Source organism: Orycteropus afer, unplaced genomic scaffold (genome assembly GCF_000298275.1).
Source record: "Orycteropus afer afer isolate SDZICR_OR568_19922 unplaced genomic scaffold, OryAfe1.0 scaffold00283, whole genome shotgun sequence".
Lineage (NCBI taxonomy): Eukaryota > Metazoa > Chordata > Mammalia > Tubulidentata > Orycteropodidae > Orycteropus > Orycteropus afer.
Window position 1 is genome coordinate 625,677 of NW_006921870.1, and position 21,261 is coordinate 646,937.

Here is a 21,261-nt window from a genome sequence, read left to right on the forward strand (position 1 = left end):
CAAACTCACCAGCCACTCCATGGAAGGAAGATGAGGCAATCTACTTCTATAAAGATTTACCACCTTGGAAACCCAATGGAGGTAATTATGAGTTAGAATCCACTTGATGGCAGTGGGTTTTGGGTTAAACTTATCTTTGCTACTTTCTTCACTCCTTCAAAGCACTCACCAACTTATAGCAATGTTTTTAGAGTTCTTAATTTCATAGCTGCTTCTGGTTTGGGCCTGTAAACTCTGAGGATGAATGGGGAGCATCTGCCTGTGCCACAGTCCTCTTGGGTGATAATCAATGGTAGTTCAGTGGTAGGATCCTCATCTTCCTTGCAGGAGACCCAAGTTTTATTTCCAGCTAATGTACCTTATGTGTCAGTGCAGGATTGAATGTTGATATGATGCTGAACAGGTTTCAGCAGATGTACTAGAAAGAAAGGCCTGGCAATCTACTTCTGAAAATTAGCCAGTGAAAACTCTATGGATCACAACAGTCCAGTCTGCAACTGATCGTGAAAATGGTTCAAAACTGGGAAGCAGTTCTGTTATGCATGGGGTATTAATGAGTTGGAGTCCCCTCAGCACTAGCAACAAGTGCTCAGCACAAAATGGGTGAATAGTGTACACGTAAATGTTGATCCTGCTTTCCTTGAGCAAATAGCCACTGGCACCTTCTCTGTGCCAACCTCTTTGCCTAAAGCTGGGAAGGTGGAGGTGAATGTTGTAGCCACTTCCCCTGAGCAGTGTCACCTGGAGCATTCTCTAGAAGCAGGCACTGTGGTGGGGTTTCAGGTCCACACTGTTGATCAAGGTTCAGTGAAGCCTCCAGATCAGTGCAAAATGAGAGGTCACGCTAGAATGTTAGCATTGAAAAGCAGCAGCCAGCCTGGTGAGGGGCTCTGGATTAAGGATTGCCCATAAGAGAGCCTTGCAGCTAGCTAACATGACCATACTTTAATTCTCCTGACTCCCACAGTTCCAGGTGCAGTCCACTGTGGGAAGCTGCAGCTCTCTGAAGCTGAGGACAACCCTGAAGGATCTAATTGCTGGAGGCTTTCTGCTGACCACACTCCTGGTGTACTGGGGTCAGCTCAATATTTGCTCACAAGAGCCGAATATTAAATATTCAGTAACTTAACAAGCTGATTATTAAACTGGTAGCTTAAAATTAGCTATGGTAGGAATATTTATCCCACAAAAATTGACAAACATTACAAAACAGCTTTTTCTTTTGGTGCTTTAGGTGCAAGTTTACGGAGCAGAGTTTGTTTTACATTCAACATTACCTGTACATTTAGTTTCACTCCCCATTTACCATCCCCAACCCTAACCCAGTCTCCTGCCCTCCCTGCCCAGTAATGCACACCCCCTCCCCCCCTTGCCCTTCATAGTTATGCACTCCTGTGTGTCTTGCATTTCCTCCTGCAAATGTTGTCCCTCTGGTGGCCTGTGGTCAATGGCTCCAAGGAATGCATTCCATAGAGTATGTGGGTGCGCCACCCTGGGTTGAGTGGTCTGTGTGTACATCTTGTTTTCTATTGGGCTGAGAACCAGCATCTGTGAGTGAGTTTTATTCCAGGCCCAGAATGTATTGGGGGTCTCACCAGACTCCATTTGACTTGTAATTCTGGTCATTATTGAGTTTTTGGATTTTGTTCCATGTTTTTCCTCCCACTCTATCCAGGATCTCCAGTTTTGATCCTTTCCTGAGTGGTTGGCATTGGTAGTCAGGCACCATCTAATTCTTCTGGTCTCGAGGGCCATCATGTCCTAGGGCTGATTGCTTCCAAATGCCTTTTTTTTTTGTACTCTTCTTCACTTCCAATGATAGGAGACCATTAGCTGAATCTTAGATGGCCACTTGAAAGCATTTAAGACCCCAGTTGCTACTCACCAATGTAGGATGAGGAGCAAGACTTTTATGTACTTCAAAGCAACATTTTTGTATATGTGTATGACATGTCTTACCAGCAGCCCACTATCTATAGCTGTAAAGAAAGTCCTTGGGGGAATCTAGGTGGTTCATCTCCATGTCTACTGCAAAGAGCTGTGGACCTGATGGAGGACATTGACGTGGAGATAAGGTGACAAGTATTCTAACAGCCCAGGATGGTTATAGTCACCCTGAAGGAGTCATTGACTGCCCTGGCAATCAGGGAAGGCTTAGTGGATTTTTTTTCCCCCATGACATGGTGCAGTATTCAAAAGGCTATTCCATGTGAAGTAAGTCTCCTGTCCTCCTCTCCTCTGGAACCAGTGTGCCCTTCCTGAAGGCAACCACTCACCAATTCCTCATGTATTTTTACAGAGATATTCTGTGCTCATATGAACATACATGTACAGGGTTTTTATTTTCTTTCTTGAACAAATGAGAGCATTCTGCATGCCTTTATGTACCTTACTTTCTTCTATTACCTATGTATTTTGCAGATCTTCCCTTATTATGAAGTACAGAGCCGCTACATTCTTTCAACACCTATTGTTCTATAATTTATATAATCAGTCCTCACTGATGGATATTTAGATTTTTTCAGCCTTTTGATATTTCAGATAATGTCTCTGTGAGCTCCCTGTGGTATTCAATACTGGAACTGTTAATTCACACTTCAGTGATGGTGATAAAGGCTGGCTTCTTAGACAAGGAAACAGCAGGTACAGAGCCACATGGAGTGGGGGAGATGAATGTGCTCAAGAGGCCAAATAATTGTGCTCAGTCCTGGGCACAGCCAAGCAGACTGGCGCAGAAAAGGTGTTGACAGGTGTTTGCTAGGGGAAAGGAAGGAATATATCTGTCTGTTCACATGGACATCCACAGGGTCCTGGACAGGTACAATTGAAACACCCAAACCAGGCAATTAAGGAGAGTTTAAAAGGAGACTGCTGTCCATCAACTGATGAATGGATGAATAAAATGTGGTCTGTGCATTAAAAAAAGCAAAAACAGCACTGCTGTTGAGTCAATTCTGAGTCACAGCAACACAACAGGACAGTGTAGAACTGCCCCATAGGGTTTCAAAGGCCATGATTTTTATGAAAGCAGACAGCTGCATCTTTCTCCTGAGGAGCAGTTGACGGATTTGAACCACCAACCTTTTGGTTAGCTGCCAAGTGCTTTAACCACTGCTATACCAGGGCCCCTAAACAGAATATTACTTGGTCATATAAGGAAAAAAGCACTGACACATGCTATGGTGTGGATGAACCTTGAAACATTATGCACAATGTCAGACACAAAAAGTCACATATTATATGATTTCATTTATTGAAATGACTAGAATGGATAAATCTATAGAGACAGAAGGAAAATTACTGGGGAAGGGGAGAATAGAGAGTGAGTGCTAATGGGTATAGCGTTTCTTTTTGGAATGACACAAATGTTCTAGAACTAGATTGTGGTGATAGTCACACAATTATGTGACTAAGCTTGAAACCACTGAATTGTACACCTTACATGCGTGACATGTATGGCATTGGAATTACATTGCAATAAAGCTGTTAACAAAAGAGTGCTTGCTTATGTAGTGGAGGACATTAAAAGAAGTACAAAGAACACTGCAACATCTGGGGCTTGCAGAGTGAGGAGCTGAAGTGTGAGAGGTTGTGGCTGCTCCAGAGAGGACTTACTGGTAGTTGTGACCTTTGATAGGAGAATGCAGCTATCCTGCAAGAGGAAGCAGGGGAGATATCTACTCATCTAGACCTCCCCACTGCCCAGTGGTGTCAATGGGGTTGGTACCATTCAGTGCAGTAACTCATGGTATCGCACACTCCTCTCCATGGATCCCCTCCTGTACCAGATGATACAGAATCCTTAAGTAACGTTCATTATCAATTTTAATCATAGAATAATATGTGATAAATACAGTGGTAAGTTGCTTAAATGCAGTGTTTCTTAGGTCATATGAATACCAACAACAAAATTGTTTTGTAAAATCTTTCTACATTGAATGACAACATTAATAACAACATTATTGGTAAATGAGTAGAAGCCTTTTTTGATTTTTCACCTTTTCCTTTAATTGCTACTTCATTCACAAAAAAGTAATTGATATAGGTTCACAAATACCAATTACCACAATATTGTAGCTAAAATACCAGAAAATTTGACAAAATTATAAAAGCACCAGCAACAATGAAAACAAATGCAGACAAAACCATGTGCTTCAAAGAATCATTGGGATTAGGTCATAATGCTAGCTCTGACTGGAGTGCATTGGAAGGTTCAAAAATTAAATTAGCATAGAGTTGTACCCTTGTGGGAATATTGATACATGTAAGCTGGGCTTTAAAAAGTATTTTTGTTGTTATAACTAGCTACAAAGATTTTTTTGTAAAAAATAATAAATTTCTGCTGAAACATTGCATGAAAATTTTATAGACAGTTATTTTGGTGTCATCCCCTATGACAGTGTCTCCCAGAATGGTCCACACTTCCCAAGTGATGTACTACCACTGCTCTCTGATCTCCTGCTACTGCCTTGCTCTGGTCAAGCTCACCTGGAAGCAACAAGGGTGCATTAAGACTCTTCCACAATTGCACATCCTACACCCAACCAGCCATCAATCCAAAGTTCAGATCTGGAGCAAGCAAGTGTAGTTCTGCAGTTTGGCCTCTGAGGGCATTGAGCAAGAGAGGGAAAGAAGAGAGTGGCCTGGTAGAGCCATACAGAAGAGATTCAGCACACTCTGTGATCTTGGATAAGTCCCTGCCTTTCTCTAAGGCTCCATTTCCTCACCTGGTAAATGGGGTGACATGTCTCAGAGATGAAAATTGAATGTTGTCAGGGCTCCACATACACTTATATTGTTTAACGAATAGTATGGATACAAGAAAGGGTCAGAAGCAGCCTCGGGTATTACCTAGTTCAGACATTTGTGTTCAAAATGAGGAAATCGAGGTCTAAAGAGGGAACCCTGCCCAGCAGTAGAAGTTGCTGTTGTTATGTGGCATCGAGTCAGACCCAACTCATAGTGACCCCTCCTTGGGTTTCTGAGGCAGTATCACTACAGAAGTAGATTGCCCCATCTTCCTTCCAAGGAGTGGCTGGGGGGTTTGAACCACCAGCCTTCTGGTTAGCAGTCAAGTGCCTTAAGCACTATGCTACCAGGGCTCCTAGCAGTAGCAGAGACAACCAAATTTCAACTCTAGAGGCAGTCTCTACACACAGCTTCTCCTCTGAGATCTTTTCCAGACATATATCTGATCCTGCCACTGGCCCATCAAAACCTCTAATGGCTTCCCTATCCAATCCCATCTCCTAGCTTAAGGAGACATGATGACTAATATCATGTGCTGTGCTGGATGGGATTCTGGAACAGAAAAATTATATTAGCAGGAAACTAAAGAAATTTGAATGAACTATGAACTTTAATTAGTATCAATATTAACTCCCTAATTATAACAACTATATCAAACAATGTTTCACTGCTATTCTGATATACTGCCAGAAGAAAGAACAAATCTGTCTTGGAGGAAGCACAGCTGGAATGCTCCTTGGAAGCAAGAATGGCCAGACTTTATATCTTGCAGTTTGGTCACGTTATCAGGAGGGACCAGTCCATGGAGAAGGATATCATTCTTGGTAAAGTAGAGGGTCAGCAAAATAAGGAGAAGACCTTCAACAAGATGGATTGACCCAGTGGCTGCAACAATGGGCTCAAGCATAGCAATGATTGTGAGGCTGGCATAGGACCTGACAGTGTTTCATTCTGTTGTATATGGGATCACTATGAGTCAAAAACAACTTGATGGCACCTAACAACAATATCAATAATAACAGATTTGCCATACTAATGTACGAAGTTAAGAGTAGGGGAAACTAGATGCAGGATATATGGGGGTCTCTGTACTTTTTTTTTTTTTTTTTTTTTGAGTACTATCTTTGCCCTTTTTATATAAATCTAAAACTGTTCTAAAAAAAATAATGTTTGTTTTAAAGAACAGAACAACAACAAAAAAGTTCCTTCTCTTTGCCACAGTCCATGAACTTGTAGGGTCTGACTGCCCCAACCTTAGCTCAGCACCTGTAACCACACCCATATCTCCTTGCCCCAGCCACTCTGGCCTTAGTTCTGTTCTGCAGAGGCCTCAGGTCCATTGACCTGCTGTCCCCCAGCCCTGAGTGCTCAAATGGAAATTAAATGAGGCTATGAATCTGGGTCCTGATGCCCATGTGCTGGCTTTCTCCTGGGGTTCAGCTCTCTGCTTGAATGTCACCTTTCCAGACAGGTCATCCTTAACTGTTCAGTCTCATACTGCTTACCCTACCTGCTCCCTCACTCTCCAGCCCTTGTTGTTATTAGGTGCTGTGGAGTCAGCCCTTGACTCATAGTGACTATAAGCACAGCATCTTGATCCATAGGGTTTTCATTGGCTTATTTTTGGAAGTAGATTACCAGGCTTTTCCTCCTAGTCCACTTTAGTCTGGTTCAGCATCATAGAAACACGCAAACTATGACAGATGGGTGATACTCTAGCCATTAATCCTGTTCTATTTTCTTTTACTCCTCTCCCTGGAACTATTTTAATTGGTTCTTTGTTGCCCTCTTGCCTCCTAGAATGTACACTTTAAGGGCAGCCACTTTGTCCGCCTTGTCTTCTGCTATATCCCCACATCCTTGCCCAGTCACCACAGTAGTTGCTCAATAAACATTAGTCTAGTGAGTCATCTTAGCTTCCTAAGAAGGTCAGCACCTCACCCCGAGAAGCCAGGTCAGGAGATAGAGATAAGTGAAGGCAGGTGGAAGACAGTAGGCCTGGAGCACACGGGAGATATGGGAACCTGGTTGCTCAGCTTCTATCAGGGCTGACTGTGGGCAATTTTGCCTGGAACACAGCTCCCCCAGACATGTCGCCTGAGGTCTCTGTGGTTTTTCAGACCCCAAGCCACCTAACATGCTTTGAGGGACCGTTGAGGCCAGACACCAGACATTGTATTTATATAAATACATATGTGTTTATTTTCTTTAGAATTATGGAATCTGGGCATGACAGGATAGTTAAATAGCAGACCCTGAACATTCTAATGAGGCTGATCTTTAAGATGGGACTCAGCAGTACAGCCTTTGATATTAATATATTAACATCCTTCCATGCAGCTTCTCCCTCCATCACTCCCTCTTTCTTTCATTGGACCTCCCCATGCCTTCCCAACTTTCCCTCCCTCTAGCAGTGCCAGTGATCTCTGGCCTAGCAAGGCCTCCGGGACTCTATTTCCATTGGTGGCTGGTTGGAGTTTGGACTCACCAGTGCAAAATAGCTTGGATGCACCCTGCTATGCATGCAGAAAGGTGCATAGGGTCAGGTCATATTTGCATCTGCAAACCTTTAGATCACCTGACTCTGAATCACAGAATCCAAACTCTTCTAGTGGAAAGGGAGCCCAGATTCCCCTTTGGAATCTGAGAGGCTGGTAGACAGCCTGACCTTAGGAGAAAAGACCCTGGTTTTGGCCCTCACACATTTCCTCTGCTGTTGCCCCTTTGCTCAAGGTCCTGCCTTGGGAAGAGGTCTGGGGGAGTACTTGGGTGCCCATCTGGGTGACCATGTTTCACCAGAGAAGCTGTGATTAACCTCACTCAATGTTGACATGATGCATTTACCGAGGCTCTCAAAATGCAGAGTTTGCTTGACTAGCCATGTGGACACCATCTGATTAGGGATCCACACAAACACTGCCAGGGCCTCCTGCCATCCAAACCTCAGATGAAGAATAATGCAATGTTCAGTGCTGACAGTGGGCATGCATCTTGAGTCAAGAGTCAAAAGCCTGGTCTTAACATGGGGAGCTCTTTGCCCACCATCCACTGTCTAGTGGAGCTATAACATTCAGTGTCACAGACTCTCAAAGACTCTCAAAGTACTTGTGTATCTTTCTCACAAGGCTACCCCTTGCCTTTAAAACAAACAAAATACTCAGCTTTATTGAGATATAATTCACATCTTACAATTCACCCATTTAAAGTATACAATTCAATGATGTTTAGTATATTCACAGAGTGTGCAACCATTGCCACAGTAAATTTTAGAATATTTTCATCAAGCCACCCCCCCAAATCCATACCCTTCATTTCCCATTATCCCTTATACCCCTCCCCAGTCCACTAATCTACTTTTTATCTCTATATGTTTACCTGTTTGGGATATTTCATATAAATAGAATCATACAATATTTGTCCTATTGTATGATTGACTGACTCATTTCATTTAGAATAATGTTTTCAAAGTTCACCCATGTTACAGCATGTATCAGGACTTCGTTTCTCTTTATGGCTGAATAATATGCCATTGCATGAACATGCCACATTTTGTTTATGCATTAATCTGTTGATGGACATTTGACTGGTTTCCACTTTTTGGCTATTGCCAAACAATGCTGCTATGAACATTAATATATAAGTGTATGTGTGAGCATATGTTTTCATTTATCTTGAGTAGATACCTAGGGTAATATGGTTAAACTTTATGTAGCCATCACCTATATCAAGGAACAAAGCTTTGCCAGGTCCCCAGAAGCCCCTGGTGACCATTCCCAGCCAAAGCTCCTCATTCACCAGTCTAGAGATAACCACAGCCTTGATATTTGTAATCCTCATTTATTTTTTATTATACATTCCCCTCTGGCCCAAACAATATATTTTTACCTGCCTTTGAATTTGACACAAATGAAATCATCCTGTGGAGATCTTTGATGATTTCTTTCCCTCCATACTCAGTTTGTGAAAGTGATCCGTGTTTGTGTGGTTTGCTGTAGCAATGCATCACTGCCCTGTAGAACACTGGCTGCATATGCCACAGTTTACTTACCCATTCAACCATGGATGAACATCCTCACTGCTCCCAGTTTAGCAATATTATATGAATTCTGCTGCTATGACCATTCTGGAATCTATCTTCTGTGCACACACACATACAATCTCTAGGGTATGCACCTTGGATGTGAAATTTCTGAGATATAGGGGTGTGCATATTATACTTTATTAGATATTGAAAATCAGGTTCTATACTATTTTAGTACTCCCACCAGCTGAATATGGGAGTTTCAGTTGCTTCACATACTCATCAATACTTGATATTGTCTGAATCATCCCACCAGTAATCCTCCAATTGCAGTACTACTTCCATCAGCCAGGCTCTAGTGCGCCAGAAACCTTGCTTTGCCCTTCCCTCATCACACCTTTGAGCCTTTGCTCTTTCTTCTCACTTCTTAGACCAGGACAGAAAGATGGGCTGGGCATTTGGGGAGACATTTCCACATTGACAACCAAGAGGAACATCTGTGTATTTTGGAGGGACATCCCTTTCCATCCATTCTCCCAGGTGTTCTCAAAATACTTCTCAAATCATGACAACATGTCTTAATAAACAGTGAAGTCCTACCTCATTTGATCTTCAAGGCCACTATGATCTCTGCCATTTGTCCCCTTCATGCTCCATACATGTTCCTTTCCCTCTGACTTCCTCAGTCTAGTGAATTTCTATTCTTCCTTAGACCATCCCACATAAATCCTTCCTTGGGAAGCCTCCCCTGAAACTGCCTTTCTTCTAACAGGATTAATCCTGCTCTGACCCATCCTTTTCCCTCAGCCAAGCCACTGGTCCTCAAGGACATAATGTCTCCTCCCATTTAGGATATGATACCACAAGGGCTGCCAGAAAAGGTTGTTGAAGTAAATTATGCACTACCTGGGGCTGTCTTCTCCACCCAGTTCAGTAGGCGCAGGGTCTGGGGCCCATAATACTTTCAAGGGTATACAAAAATGTTCTAATTTTTATTTGTCTTAAAATCAGAAGAGAAATGAATATAATAATAATGAATACAATCTAGATTTTATTCATCCTACACCAAAGCAGTCATAAAATATTCATCCTTATACCAAAGCAGTAATTTTTCTTTTAATGAAGGAAGAGGCTTACAAAGGGCAAAATGCCCAGGCCCGACAAAAGTCATGATGCAGTATTGACTCAAAGGAATATTGTGCAGCTATGAAAATAGTAAAGTTAAAGATGAAGCAGTAAACCCTTAGAGCACTTTGATAGAGAATGTTGTTCACATTAGTTGCCATTGGGTAGGCCACAACTCATGGTGAGTTATGTTATTGGACCTGCACCATCTTCACAATCACTGACATGCTTCAGTCCATTGTTGAGGCCACTGTGTAGTTTGAGTATCTTTCAACCCAGGGGGCTCATCTTCCACCAATATATTAGGCAATATTCTGTTAGTGTTTCATAGGGTTTTTTCATGAGCTAATTTTCAGAAGTAGATCACCAGGCATTTCTTCCCAGTCTCTCTTAATCTGGAAGTCCCACTGAAAACTGTACACCATTAGCGACCCTGCTTGTATTTAGAATAATGGTGGCTAACTTCTAGCATCATAGCAGCATTCAAGCCACCACAGTACAACAAACTGATGGATGGTGGTTGGTAAAGAATAGCTATGATTTATTGGATTTTAGATCACATTTTAATTCTGTGACCTTGATACTGTAATCAGGCTCATTTCACTTGAAGGGAAACTGGAGCCTAGAAAAGTGTAAAGACATTGCCACAGGTCACTGAACTATAAGTGGCAGCAAAGCAGGCTACGAAATTTGCAGAGCCTAGTACAGAATGAAAATGAGAGCCCAACTGCAGCCTGAAAAGTCAATCTCCTCTTCCCATGGGCCCACTGCCCTAAGCCATAGTGACTTCTGAGGCTTGCATCCTTCATGGTGAGCCTCCAGAGCTGGAATTGGCAGCAGGACTATGATAATTATGTTATCATGGTGAAGGTAAGTAAGGTCTCTGAATAGTATATGTAAGTGTTGTTGAAATGGCAAATGTTTTCATATATGTGTGTGTGTAAGTGTATATATATACATATTTACCATAATAAAAAATTAAATGAAATAATTTAAATGTTAAAAAATAAACAAATAACTCTAAATAAATAAATATCATTACCATTTATTAAGCCCTTACTACTATGCGCCAGGAGCTCTCCTAGGTGCCCATGCACACATCTGCTTTAATCCACTCTCTAAAGCAGGTGGGCTCAGCCCTGACTTCTATGGGATGAAAGGTAAGGTGAGATTCCAGAAGCAAAATGCCTTTTTCAAGGTGCTCACAGGGCTGCACCCATTCTATAGGTTTTTATTGAGCACTTGTTTGGTACAAAGGAGCTCTTGTGGTGCAGTGCCTAAAACATTTGACTGCTAATCAGAAGGTTGGAGGTTCAAACCCACCAACTGTTCTGTGGAAAGAAGATAGGGCAATCTACTTCCATACAGATTTACCACCATGGAAACCCAATGGATGTCTCTATGACTTGGAATCAACTCAATGGCAGTGAGTTCTTTAGAGTGTTTGGTATGTCCTTGGCCTTGGCAACCCAAGATAGGTGTATTCCATGTTCAAGGAGTCCTGCTCTTATGGAGAGGAGCAGCAAGTGATGTAAAGCAAGATGTTGCAATAACAATAGCTAACAATTATACAGCATTCAATGTGTGCCAGGCACTGTTCTGCTCACTTTATGAATCTTGTCTCCCCAAAGCCCTTTTAATTCGGTACTATTATTTTAGTTTAACATTTTGGGGGATTAGGTCACAGGCAAGTGCAGAAACCTTGAAGACTAATTTGGACATGTGTTTTCATCTGTATAACCACTACTGAGAACAAAATATGGAACATTTCCAGCTCCCTAGCAGGCACTCTTGGAACTGCCCGTACCCCAAGGGTAACCAGTATTCTGACTTCTGTATATTAGTTTGGTCTGTTCTTGAGCTTCATATGAATGGAATCATATAATATGATCTCTTTTATGTTTAACTTCATTCACTTAACATTATGTCTTAGAGAATAATTCTTCTTTTTGTGTGTATTAGTAGTTCATTCTTTTTTATTGCTGTGTAGTATTTTATTGTATGCTTCTAATTGTTGTTGTTAGCCACCATCAAGTCAGTTCCAACACATGGTGACCCGTGTGTGTAAATTAGAACTGCTCCATAGGGGCTTCTTTGTTGTAATGGAAGCAGATCAACAGGCCTACCTCCTATGGTGCTGATGGGTAGTTCACACTACCATCTTTTAGGTTAGTAGTTGAGTGCAAACCACTTGTGACACCTAGAGACCTGTGCTTATAATTAGGTACTATTATTAGCCACATTCTACATATTGGGAAAGTACAGCACAGAAGAGTGAAGTAGCTTGCCCAAGGCACACAGCAAGTACATGATAGATCTGGGACTTCAACTCAAGGTCCAACATCCTTGCTTTTAAACCACTAAATAATGCTGGCCCTCATGCTATGAAGACAGAAACACAATGTCTGTTGGGAGGTCAGAGAGAGGAGTCAAGGAAACTGCCAGGGAAGATTCCATCAAAGCCAGGAGTCCCAGATTCAGATATGCACAGGTCCTGGGGGGAATCATAATTGATCAAAGCAGATGACCTCTGAGCAATTATTACTTGAGGTGAGTGAAACAGTAGGGAGTGGTGGGAACTGTGACAAATTAGAAGGTGCCAACCCATGAAGGGGACAACTGCTGGTACAGCTACAGATATGTGGCCATCTGGCAATGCCATCAGGGAATGTGGTGAGCCAGAACACAACAGGACAACCAGCTGGCTTTTGTGACCAGTTTCTATTCCAATAAGTCAATGCCCAGCTATCCCAGTTAGCACATACATTGAATATCATCCCAGTGTTGACAGGTGACCCTTCTGTTTTTCTTGAAAACCTAGAAGTGTGTGTTTTAAAGTGAATTTTCCTAGTTCTTAAATGTTGCTTCAAAATTTATTTAAAACCTGTGCAGGACAAAGAGAATATATCAGTGGTCTAGGCTGCCCTTGGATGATCTCACCTCTAATCTAAGGGACACGTAGGTATTGGGGAGGCAAAGAGGGCAAGCGCGTTTCAGGTGGAAGGGCACAAGCCCGGAGGTGAAAGGGATTTGAATCCAGGGCTGAGTTTCCTGCACCAAAACAAAAAACTGGAGCAAAGTCTGGATGAATGGAGCCAGGAGTGGGCTGGGCTGGGGGCTGATCTTGGCTGTGGCATGCAGTGATATGTGCTATGCTTTTCCCTGCCCACCCCTACAGATCCTGGAGGAGAACATGAAGCTGGAGTGCAAGTGCCATGGTGTGTCGGGCTCCTGTACCACTAAGACATGCTGGACCACGCTGCCACACTTCCGGGAGCTGGGCTACGTGCTCAAGGACAAATACAATGAGGCTGTGCATGTGGAGCCTGTGCGTGCCAGCCGCAATAAGCGGCCCACCTTCCTAAAGATCAAGAAGCCATTGTCCTACCGCAAGCCCATGGACACAGACCTGGTGTACATTGAGAAGTCTCCTAACTACTGTGAGGAGGACCCAGTAACAGGCAGCGTGGGTACACAGGGCCGCGCCTGCAACAAAACAGCCCCTCAGGCCAGCGGCTGTGATCTCATGTGCTGTGGTCGTGGCTATAACACCCACCAGTATGCCCGTGTGTGGCAGTGCAACTGCAAGTTCCACTGGTGCTGCTATGTCAAGTGCAACACATGCAGCGAACGCACTGAAGTGTATACGTGCAAGTGAGCCCCAAACTGCATTCCTGCTGCCAGCAACCTCTGGCTACAGGTTAGATTTCAGGGAGGACCAGACAGTCTCCAGGCTGGAGTCACCCTGGCAAATCATTTCTAAGACCTTCACAGGACATAGCAGGGGTTCTGAGCTTGTCTTTCCTGCTGTGGAGAGTGCCTCTCCTGGATTTCTCCGAGGCACCTGTGGAAAAACCTCTCCAAGGCCCTTGACTATTTCATTCCATACCCAATGCTGCTCTACCCTGCCAAGACACTGCCCTTTGTTGTAGGAACTCTGGACCCATGGGCCTCACCTTAGCAATATTTAACAATTTATTCTGATAAAAAATAATATTAATTTATTTAATTAAAAAGTAACCTTCCACCTCATCGGGATCCATTTTCTGCAATCAAAATGGACTGCTTGCTTTCCTTGTGGGATATCTTTTATCTATTTGTCCTATTAGGATGAGGAGCCAAGTGGAACTGTACCTGATTACTCTTCATGCAGCTATTTCTACTGGTTAATTTTGCAATTATCCCTTGCAGCACTAACATTTAAGTACAAAAGCAGACATCTTTTATACATACATATATGTATAATGTGTGTATACACACACACACATACACATTTATATTTTTTGCTCTTTGCTGCTCCATATCCAGAAAGCTAAGCTGGCCCCAATTTGGAGACCTTTCCCAGAATACATTTCCCACCCTTTTGCCCTCCGCAGTTGAAACTTACCTTTAGAAAAGTCCAGTTTGGAATATATAGAGAGGGAGAATAGTAATAAAATTCTCAGCAGTTTCCATCTTTTGGAAGTGAGCCACTGGATCAGAGAGAATATTTTGTAAGAGACTATTTTTATATGAATAGTTTATTTATATTGAATCTGCCTGTATCATTGCATGGCCAGCCATACTTATTCATTCTTGTCCATACTTTGGGGTAAAGAGGGGTGAGGCTGGGTGGGTTCAGGACTGCAGAGACCCTTCCATGAGTCTTACACAGATGGGCTTGAGTTCTGACTTGTCAACTAGGCAAAAGCAGCCCCTTGGAGGCCTGGGGCTGGGGTGTCACCAGTGAGAAAGAAATCAAATCTTTAACCTGTGAAGCTCAAGGCTTTAGAGCAGGTCACTGACTTTTGAGTGGCTGGTCTGTTGGGAAAGCCCCTGCCCTTTGTATTGTGTGACCATCACCAGGACTTGGTCTTCTTCACTGGTCAGAGGTCAGCTTAAGGAGTTCCACTCCTCACCAGAACACCTCTGCTACTACCTGTGTGTCTCAGGACCTTCTTTGGACATAGGGAAGAAAAGCAGTTGGGGGATAATTAGCCATCAGCCCCAGTAGGGCTTCTGGGATCTCATAGTCACTGGAGCAGACTGTCATCGACAGGTGTGGAGGCCTGGAAACCGCGAGCCTCTCTGTTTTGTGTCTAGCCATGCCAGCACCTCTCAGTCTGAAAAGCTCTCTTCTGGGAGGCAGTTCTAATATGTGTGTGCTTGCATTTCTTTGTGGGTGTGTGTATATGTGTTTGTGTGTGTGAGAGAGAGATTGATTTTAGTGATACCTGGAGTAGTCATATGACTTTGTGCCTTCAGGCAACTCTGGTATGCTTATGTGTGTGCATGTCTGTATGTGTTTCTGTGTGATACTGTGTGTTCAAAGGCATCTGTAAGTATCTTTCCATGTTCCAGATAGTTTAGGGTAGCTCTGTGTATGTGCTTGTGCACCTACTGGTCCCAGGGTATCTCTGGGATGTCTTGCAAGTGAGGACTTATGGTGTGAAGCAGACAGCAGGGACTCTTTGCAATGGTGTTGAGCCACCCAAGAGATGGCACCTCTGAACCCTGTCCTTACAGCCACTGGTGAAACTCAGAAACCTTGAGACCACAGCCCCATGGCTCCCACAAGCTGGAGACTCGCAGATTCAAGACCATGTCTGACTCCCCATTGTCAGCACTGGACTGGGTCACAGGATGGACAAATAAAAGTGACTGAATGGTTGTTTGATTTCCTCCTCTGTTTTCTTGTTTTTCTAATGTTTCCTTCATTCTATGGATGGGTGGGATGGGAAGGAACAATAGATTGCATAGATGGATGGATGGATGGTAAGTGAATGGATGGATAAGTGGGTGGATGGATGAGTAGATAGATGAATGCAGGGTGGGTGGGTGGATGATGAATGAGTGGGTACATAGGTTGATGGATGAATAGATAGGTGGGTAAATGAATGGTTGGGTGGGTGGTTGGGTGAGTGGATGGAGGGGATGGTGAATGGCGGGATGAGTGGATAGATAGGTGAGAAGAAAACATATTGAAGTTTCCTGAAGTCCCTCACATCATATTTCATCTTTGCCTTGGAAAACCTGCAGTGTCAGCTATGAATAGGGGACACTTCCCAAGTCCCCAGTCATTCTGGCCTTGTTGGCACCTGGGAATGGGGGTGACCAATTTCCCAATATGACCACTTAATGATGTATAAATATGGTATCAGAAAAAACGCCACCATGTCCTCTCTTACTGTTCAGGTGAGGAGTGGACAGCCAGGCCTATGAGAAGAATGGCCAGGTTGTCTACCAGCCAATCACCTGGGCCCTCAGCATACTGCTGGTTCACAGCCTTGGTACAAGCTCCTTTCCTGAAGTGCTTAGCTCTGTCATGGCTCTATACTCTGCTCCAGCTTAATTGTGCTCTGGGTCTCGTTTCTTCAACTGCAAATTCGGGATAATAATACCTATCTCATAAGGGTGTTATGAGAATCTTCCCAGCAATAGTAGAATGGTACATTTGAGTTGCAAAGCAATGGATGAAGGCTAAATATTATTATCAATATCATTATTATTATTTCCACAATGTTAGGATTCATCAAATGCAGTTTATGGTAACAAATATTTGACCTTGTGTTTGGCAAAAGTATTTTCCCTCTCTGGTTTATTCCTAAAGTGGCTTTTCAACAAAACTAACATTAGAAAGACCAAACTCTTAATAGGCTGTATCAAAGGATCAGAAAGCTCAGGACTAGAGTGTTGCAAATGCAGGCAGATAACACAACCACAAGAAGTAAGCTAGGTGGGTGCCTGGGGAACAACTGCCTGCCCAACACAAGGTAGTACCCACATGGGAACATGAGCCTTATTGAGGCCAGATCCTCTGATTTTTCAAGAGAAGCTGAATATCTGGATTTTCTAGTAAAATCTCACATTTTTTCAATTGTTGACACACCTCGTGAGGATGGAGTACACATGATGACTTCAGGCTGAACTTGGCCTTCTTGTTGCCAACTTACGTGTAGGCTCTGACTTAGATCAGATCCCTTGCATTGGAGATGGAAAAACTGAGGCTCAGAAAATGGCACGGCATAGCTCAAGGACATACAGCAAATCCAAGAGAGGGAAGGCCAGACCCCAGAATTTCTGCATTTAGAAAAGGCCTTTCACCAACATAGTGGACAACTGAGGCAGCAAAATAATTTGGAAGAGGTTGGGAAGAATATAGTTTCTATTTGTTGTTCAGATGTGCATATGTGTGTGTATATACATGTGCATACACATCATCTGGACTTCCATTTAAAACAAGCTCCAGGCTACACAGGGTAAAGTTGGATCTTTCCTAAAACCCCTGAGAGGTGATCCAGTGCTCTCAATCACTCTCAGCTAGCCAACATTACCCTAAATCCTCCCTATGCTCCCCATCTCTCCCTGCAAATCAAGGGAGCCCCTCTCCTAGCCAGCATGAAGAGAGTCCTGGAATGATGTTTTCTCTCCCTGGGTGGACCATATATTCTTTGACCTAGGCAAGGCCATGATATCTCCTGAGCATCGATGAGCCCCTAGTTATGTCTTTCAGATGAGGACACATCTCAGGGAGGAGCAGTGAGCTCTACAAGTTCCCATAACCAGTAATTGAGGGAACAAAAGTGTGGTCTGGGCTGCTGCACAACCATCCACAGCATTTGTTCCTAAGCTTTCTGCCTCCTCAAAGAGAAGCTTAAGACAAACAAAGAGAAGGGATTCAGGTGTGGACCACACAGGTTGCCCAAGCCAAATATTAGGTTATCATCCTCAGCTCCCACTACCTTACTGTGCATATCTAACTGATCACTGAGCTCTGGCACTTCTACACCCAGAGCATGCTCCTGTGATCTTCTCAATCCCACCTCACTCCACCATTATGGCTGTCCTAAGTGTGGCCACCACTTTCTCTCAACTTGAAGAATACCACAGTATTCTTCCCATTTTTCCCTCCCTCCACTCATAGGCTTCCAAACTAGCCTCCAAGCTCTAGCCAGACCAATCCACACCCTACCAATGACAAGCCATGGCTCTGCATTGCCCTGCAGATAAAGTCCAAGATTCTTAGCCCTTCACAACCTTGCACCTGCCTTGCTTGACAGCAGCCTTGTCCCTGTCCTTCTGTACAGCAATAACAACACTGCCATTTATGAAGTGATTACTATGTGTCAGACAAGATCCTAGCAATTTCTCTCTCTCTCTCTCTCTCTCTCTCTCTCTCTCTCTCTCTCTGTCTTTTTTTTTTCTCTCTCTCTCCTTGTCACATTCTATTTGTTTCTTGCATAGAATTATATGCAATCCTGCACATTTTCCTGTGCACCCTGTACCTTTGTTCTTCCCTGTGCTGGCATGCTCATCTTTTCTTTTCCCTCACATCTCAATTCTTACAGCCCCTTCTTAGAAAGGAAGGATGGATCTGCCTGTACTCTCACTTTTGTCCTGAGCTTCTGGAACCAGACCACATATTCCCTTCAAGCATGCACAATTAGACTTCAAGTTGACAGGACTTTCCCAGAACCACACATGTCATTGACAGCACAGGACTGGCAACCTCCATGTGTGTCATAGTGGAACTTCTCTCCTTTGAGTTTTCAGTTACTTATTTTTCAGAAGTAGATCAAACCATCTCAGAGCTTAATACCTTCAAACAATAGCATTTGTTGTTGTTTTTGAGTCCATGGGTGATTTCAGTATTTCTCCTTGTCTTGCCTGGTTTCTCTCAAACATCTGTGGTCAGCTGTGGGTCAGGCAGTGGCTCTGGTGATCTTGACTGAGCTCCTTCACGTGTTTGGGGTCAGCTGCCTGTAGGCTGGTCTATGATGACTTTGGCTAGGATGATGGAGCCCCCTTCTGGATGATCTCCCACCCTTGAGCAGGCTGGCCTAGGTGTATTCCCATCAGATGGGAGGTACCCAGACTAATAATGAGCACTGCATCACTTCCATTCTATTCTAATGGTCAAAGTAAGTCACAGACCACCCAGAGTCAAGGGGTGGGGAGAGAGACACCACCTCTTGGTGGGAGAAGTGCACAGTCATATTGCAAACGATATGGGAAAAGGGAGAGGAAGTATTGCCAAGCACTAACACAGGACAAGTGTGAAGACTTCTGGTTTGCTGTCTGGAACAGGAGAGAGTGGTATTCCTTACACCATAGCAGGAACACTGGCACACTGTGGGAACCTCTCAGTGCCTCAGCCACCCTCACTTTAGCCAGAAACACAGGCTTGGAGTCTATCTTGACACTTTTGAGGCTCTGGTCCCCACAAAGTCCCTACTCTAAGCCCAAAGAGCTGGATTTCAGTTATAGCTCTGTCACTTCCTCATGGAGAGACTGCAAAAGGCCTTCCCACACTCTGAGCCTCAGTAGCCTCACTGTAAAGTGGAGGCCATCTTCCTAACATGTCTTCTGGGGTTCTAAGGGCTTCTGGGAGTCCCCTCCATGGGGTGTCCTGACATTAGCACTGCCTCAAAATAGCAAATTTCATTGGGCCCTAAAGATGTCTCAGTCTGAAATATTTCTTCTACAGAGATTCCCAAGTGTGGTCTGGGACCTCTGTCAGGGGTCCTGGGGGTCAAAAAGTCAAAAAAGTTTTCATAATGATACTGAGATATTTGCTCTTTCCATACTCATTCTCTGACGAGTGCACAGGGGAGTTTTTCCCTAGGTAAAGTGACATATGACATTGTAACAGATGGAATTCAGTGGCAGGTATGAGAATCGCCTGAGTTCTATTAAGCCACACACTAAAAAGATTTACAAAAGTGTAAAGCAATGCAAAACTTCTCACTACATTTTACTTTATTTTATTGGTTTTAGAACATAGAAGTATATTTAAGATGTTGTTGTTGTTACGTGCCATTGAGTCGCATCCGACACATAGCGACCCCTCCTTGGATTTCTGAGGCAGTATCACTACGTAAGTAGATTGCCCCATCTTCCTTTCGAGGAGTGGCTGGTGGGTTTGAACTGCCAGTGTTCTGGTTAGCAGTCAAGTGCCTTAGCCACTATGCTACCAGAGCTCTAGTAAAGAATGTCTGTTTTGTTGAATGGAAAACCAGTTTGCTCTGTAAACTTTAACCTAAATCACAATAAAAACCATTTTTTTAAAAGAATACTCTTCTTGACCATTATGCTCTCTTAAGAACAATCTATATCAGATGAAATTGAAAATAGCAACTCAAAAGATTAGACAGGAACTTAAGGAGGTTTATGTTAATGAAGGAGGAACAACTCAGAAAGTGAGGGTAAGAATGGCTGCACAACTCAAAGAATGTAGTCAATGTCACTAAATTGTACATGTAGAAATTGTTGAATCAGTATATGTTTTGCTATGTATATTGTCAACAAATACAACAAAATAAATACAACATTTTTTTAAATGTGGGTTTTTTTTTGTACAAACATGAGTTGATTATAGTTATTTTAAATGAAGTAATATATTAATATTTAAAAGAATATATATACAAAACCAACAGCCAACATTATTCTCAATGAAGAGAGACTGAAACCATTCCCCTTGTGAACAGGAACCACACAAGGATGCCCTCTATCACCACTTCTATTCAACATTCTACTGGAAGTCCTAGCCAGTCCTAGCCAGGGCCATAAGAAAGGGAAATCAAAAGCATCTAAATTGGTATGGAAGAAGTAAAACTATCCCCATTTGGTGATGATATGATCCTATATATAGAAAACTCAAGAGACTCAGTAAAAAAAAAAATACTGGAACTAATTGAGAGAGTTAGTGTAGTGGCAGGATACAAGATCAGCATCCAAATATCAGTTGGATTCATCCATACCAGCAAAGAGATTGCTGAAAAAGGAATAAGGAAATCAATACCATATACAGTAACTACTAAAAACAACAAAATACTTGGGAATAAATCTTACCAGGGACACAAAAGACCTGTACAAAGAAAACTACAAAAGACTACTTCAAGAAATCATAAGAGGGATAAACTAGGAAGATGGTGGACTAGGCAGAAGACTGCACAGACCCTCTTCAATAAAGAAAAGGGAAACCAATTAACACAGACACAGAAGATAATCCTGGACCCCTGAGCCTTGAAGGGAAGGGTATAGAAGTGGACTAAACCTTAACTAGCTGAAGAATTTGCGTGAAAATACCAAAAAAGGAGACATACGGAGCTGCAGTCTGGCAGTGGTCGTGAGTGATTCTGATGCCACAGACAGGTTGCAGATTCCCAAGTGGTGCTAAGACTTAAGAATTAACCTAAAAATCACCCTGCTAGCCAGGAACTGCATGGAGGACTGTGCATGGTGGCTGGGGAAAAAACGGAGAAGATGAAGAGAAAGGTGGGCTGAGCTGTGGACTTTTGCCAATCCGGAGGGTGCCGCCATTTTGTAGGTTTAAAAGGTGGCTTGACTATTTTAGATATTTAAAGAGACAGTGCTCTCGCAGATTC

At 43.1% G+C, this 21,261-nt stretch overlaps 1 protein-coding gene across 1 annotated transcript in view; it reads left to right on the plus strand.

Moving 5' to 3' along the window:
- WNT7A (Wnt family member 7A) overlaps positions 1–13,553 on the plus strand; it is a 68,910-nt gene extending 55,357 nt beyond the window's left edge. The window contains exon 4 of the mRNA XM_007950620.1: positions 13,074–13,553. Coding sequence (XP_007948811.1) covers positions 13,074–13,553 — 480 coding nt within the window. The remainder of the gene's footprint in view (positions 1–13,073) is intronic.
- Positions 13,554–21,261: the final 7,708 nt, after the last annotated feature.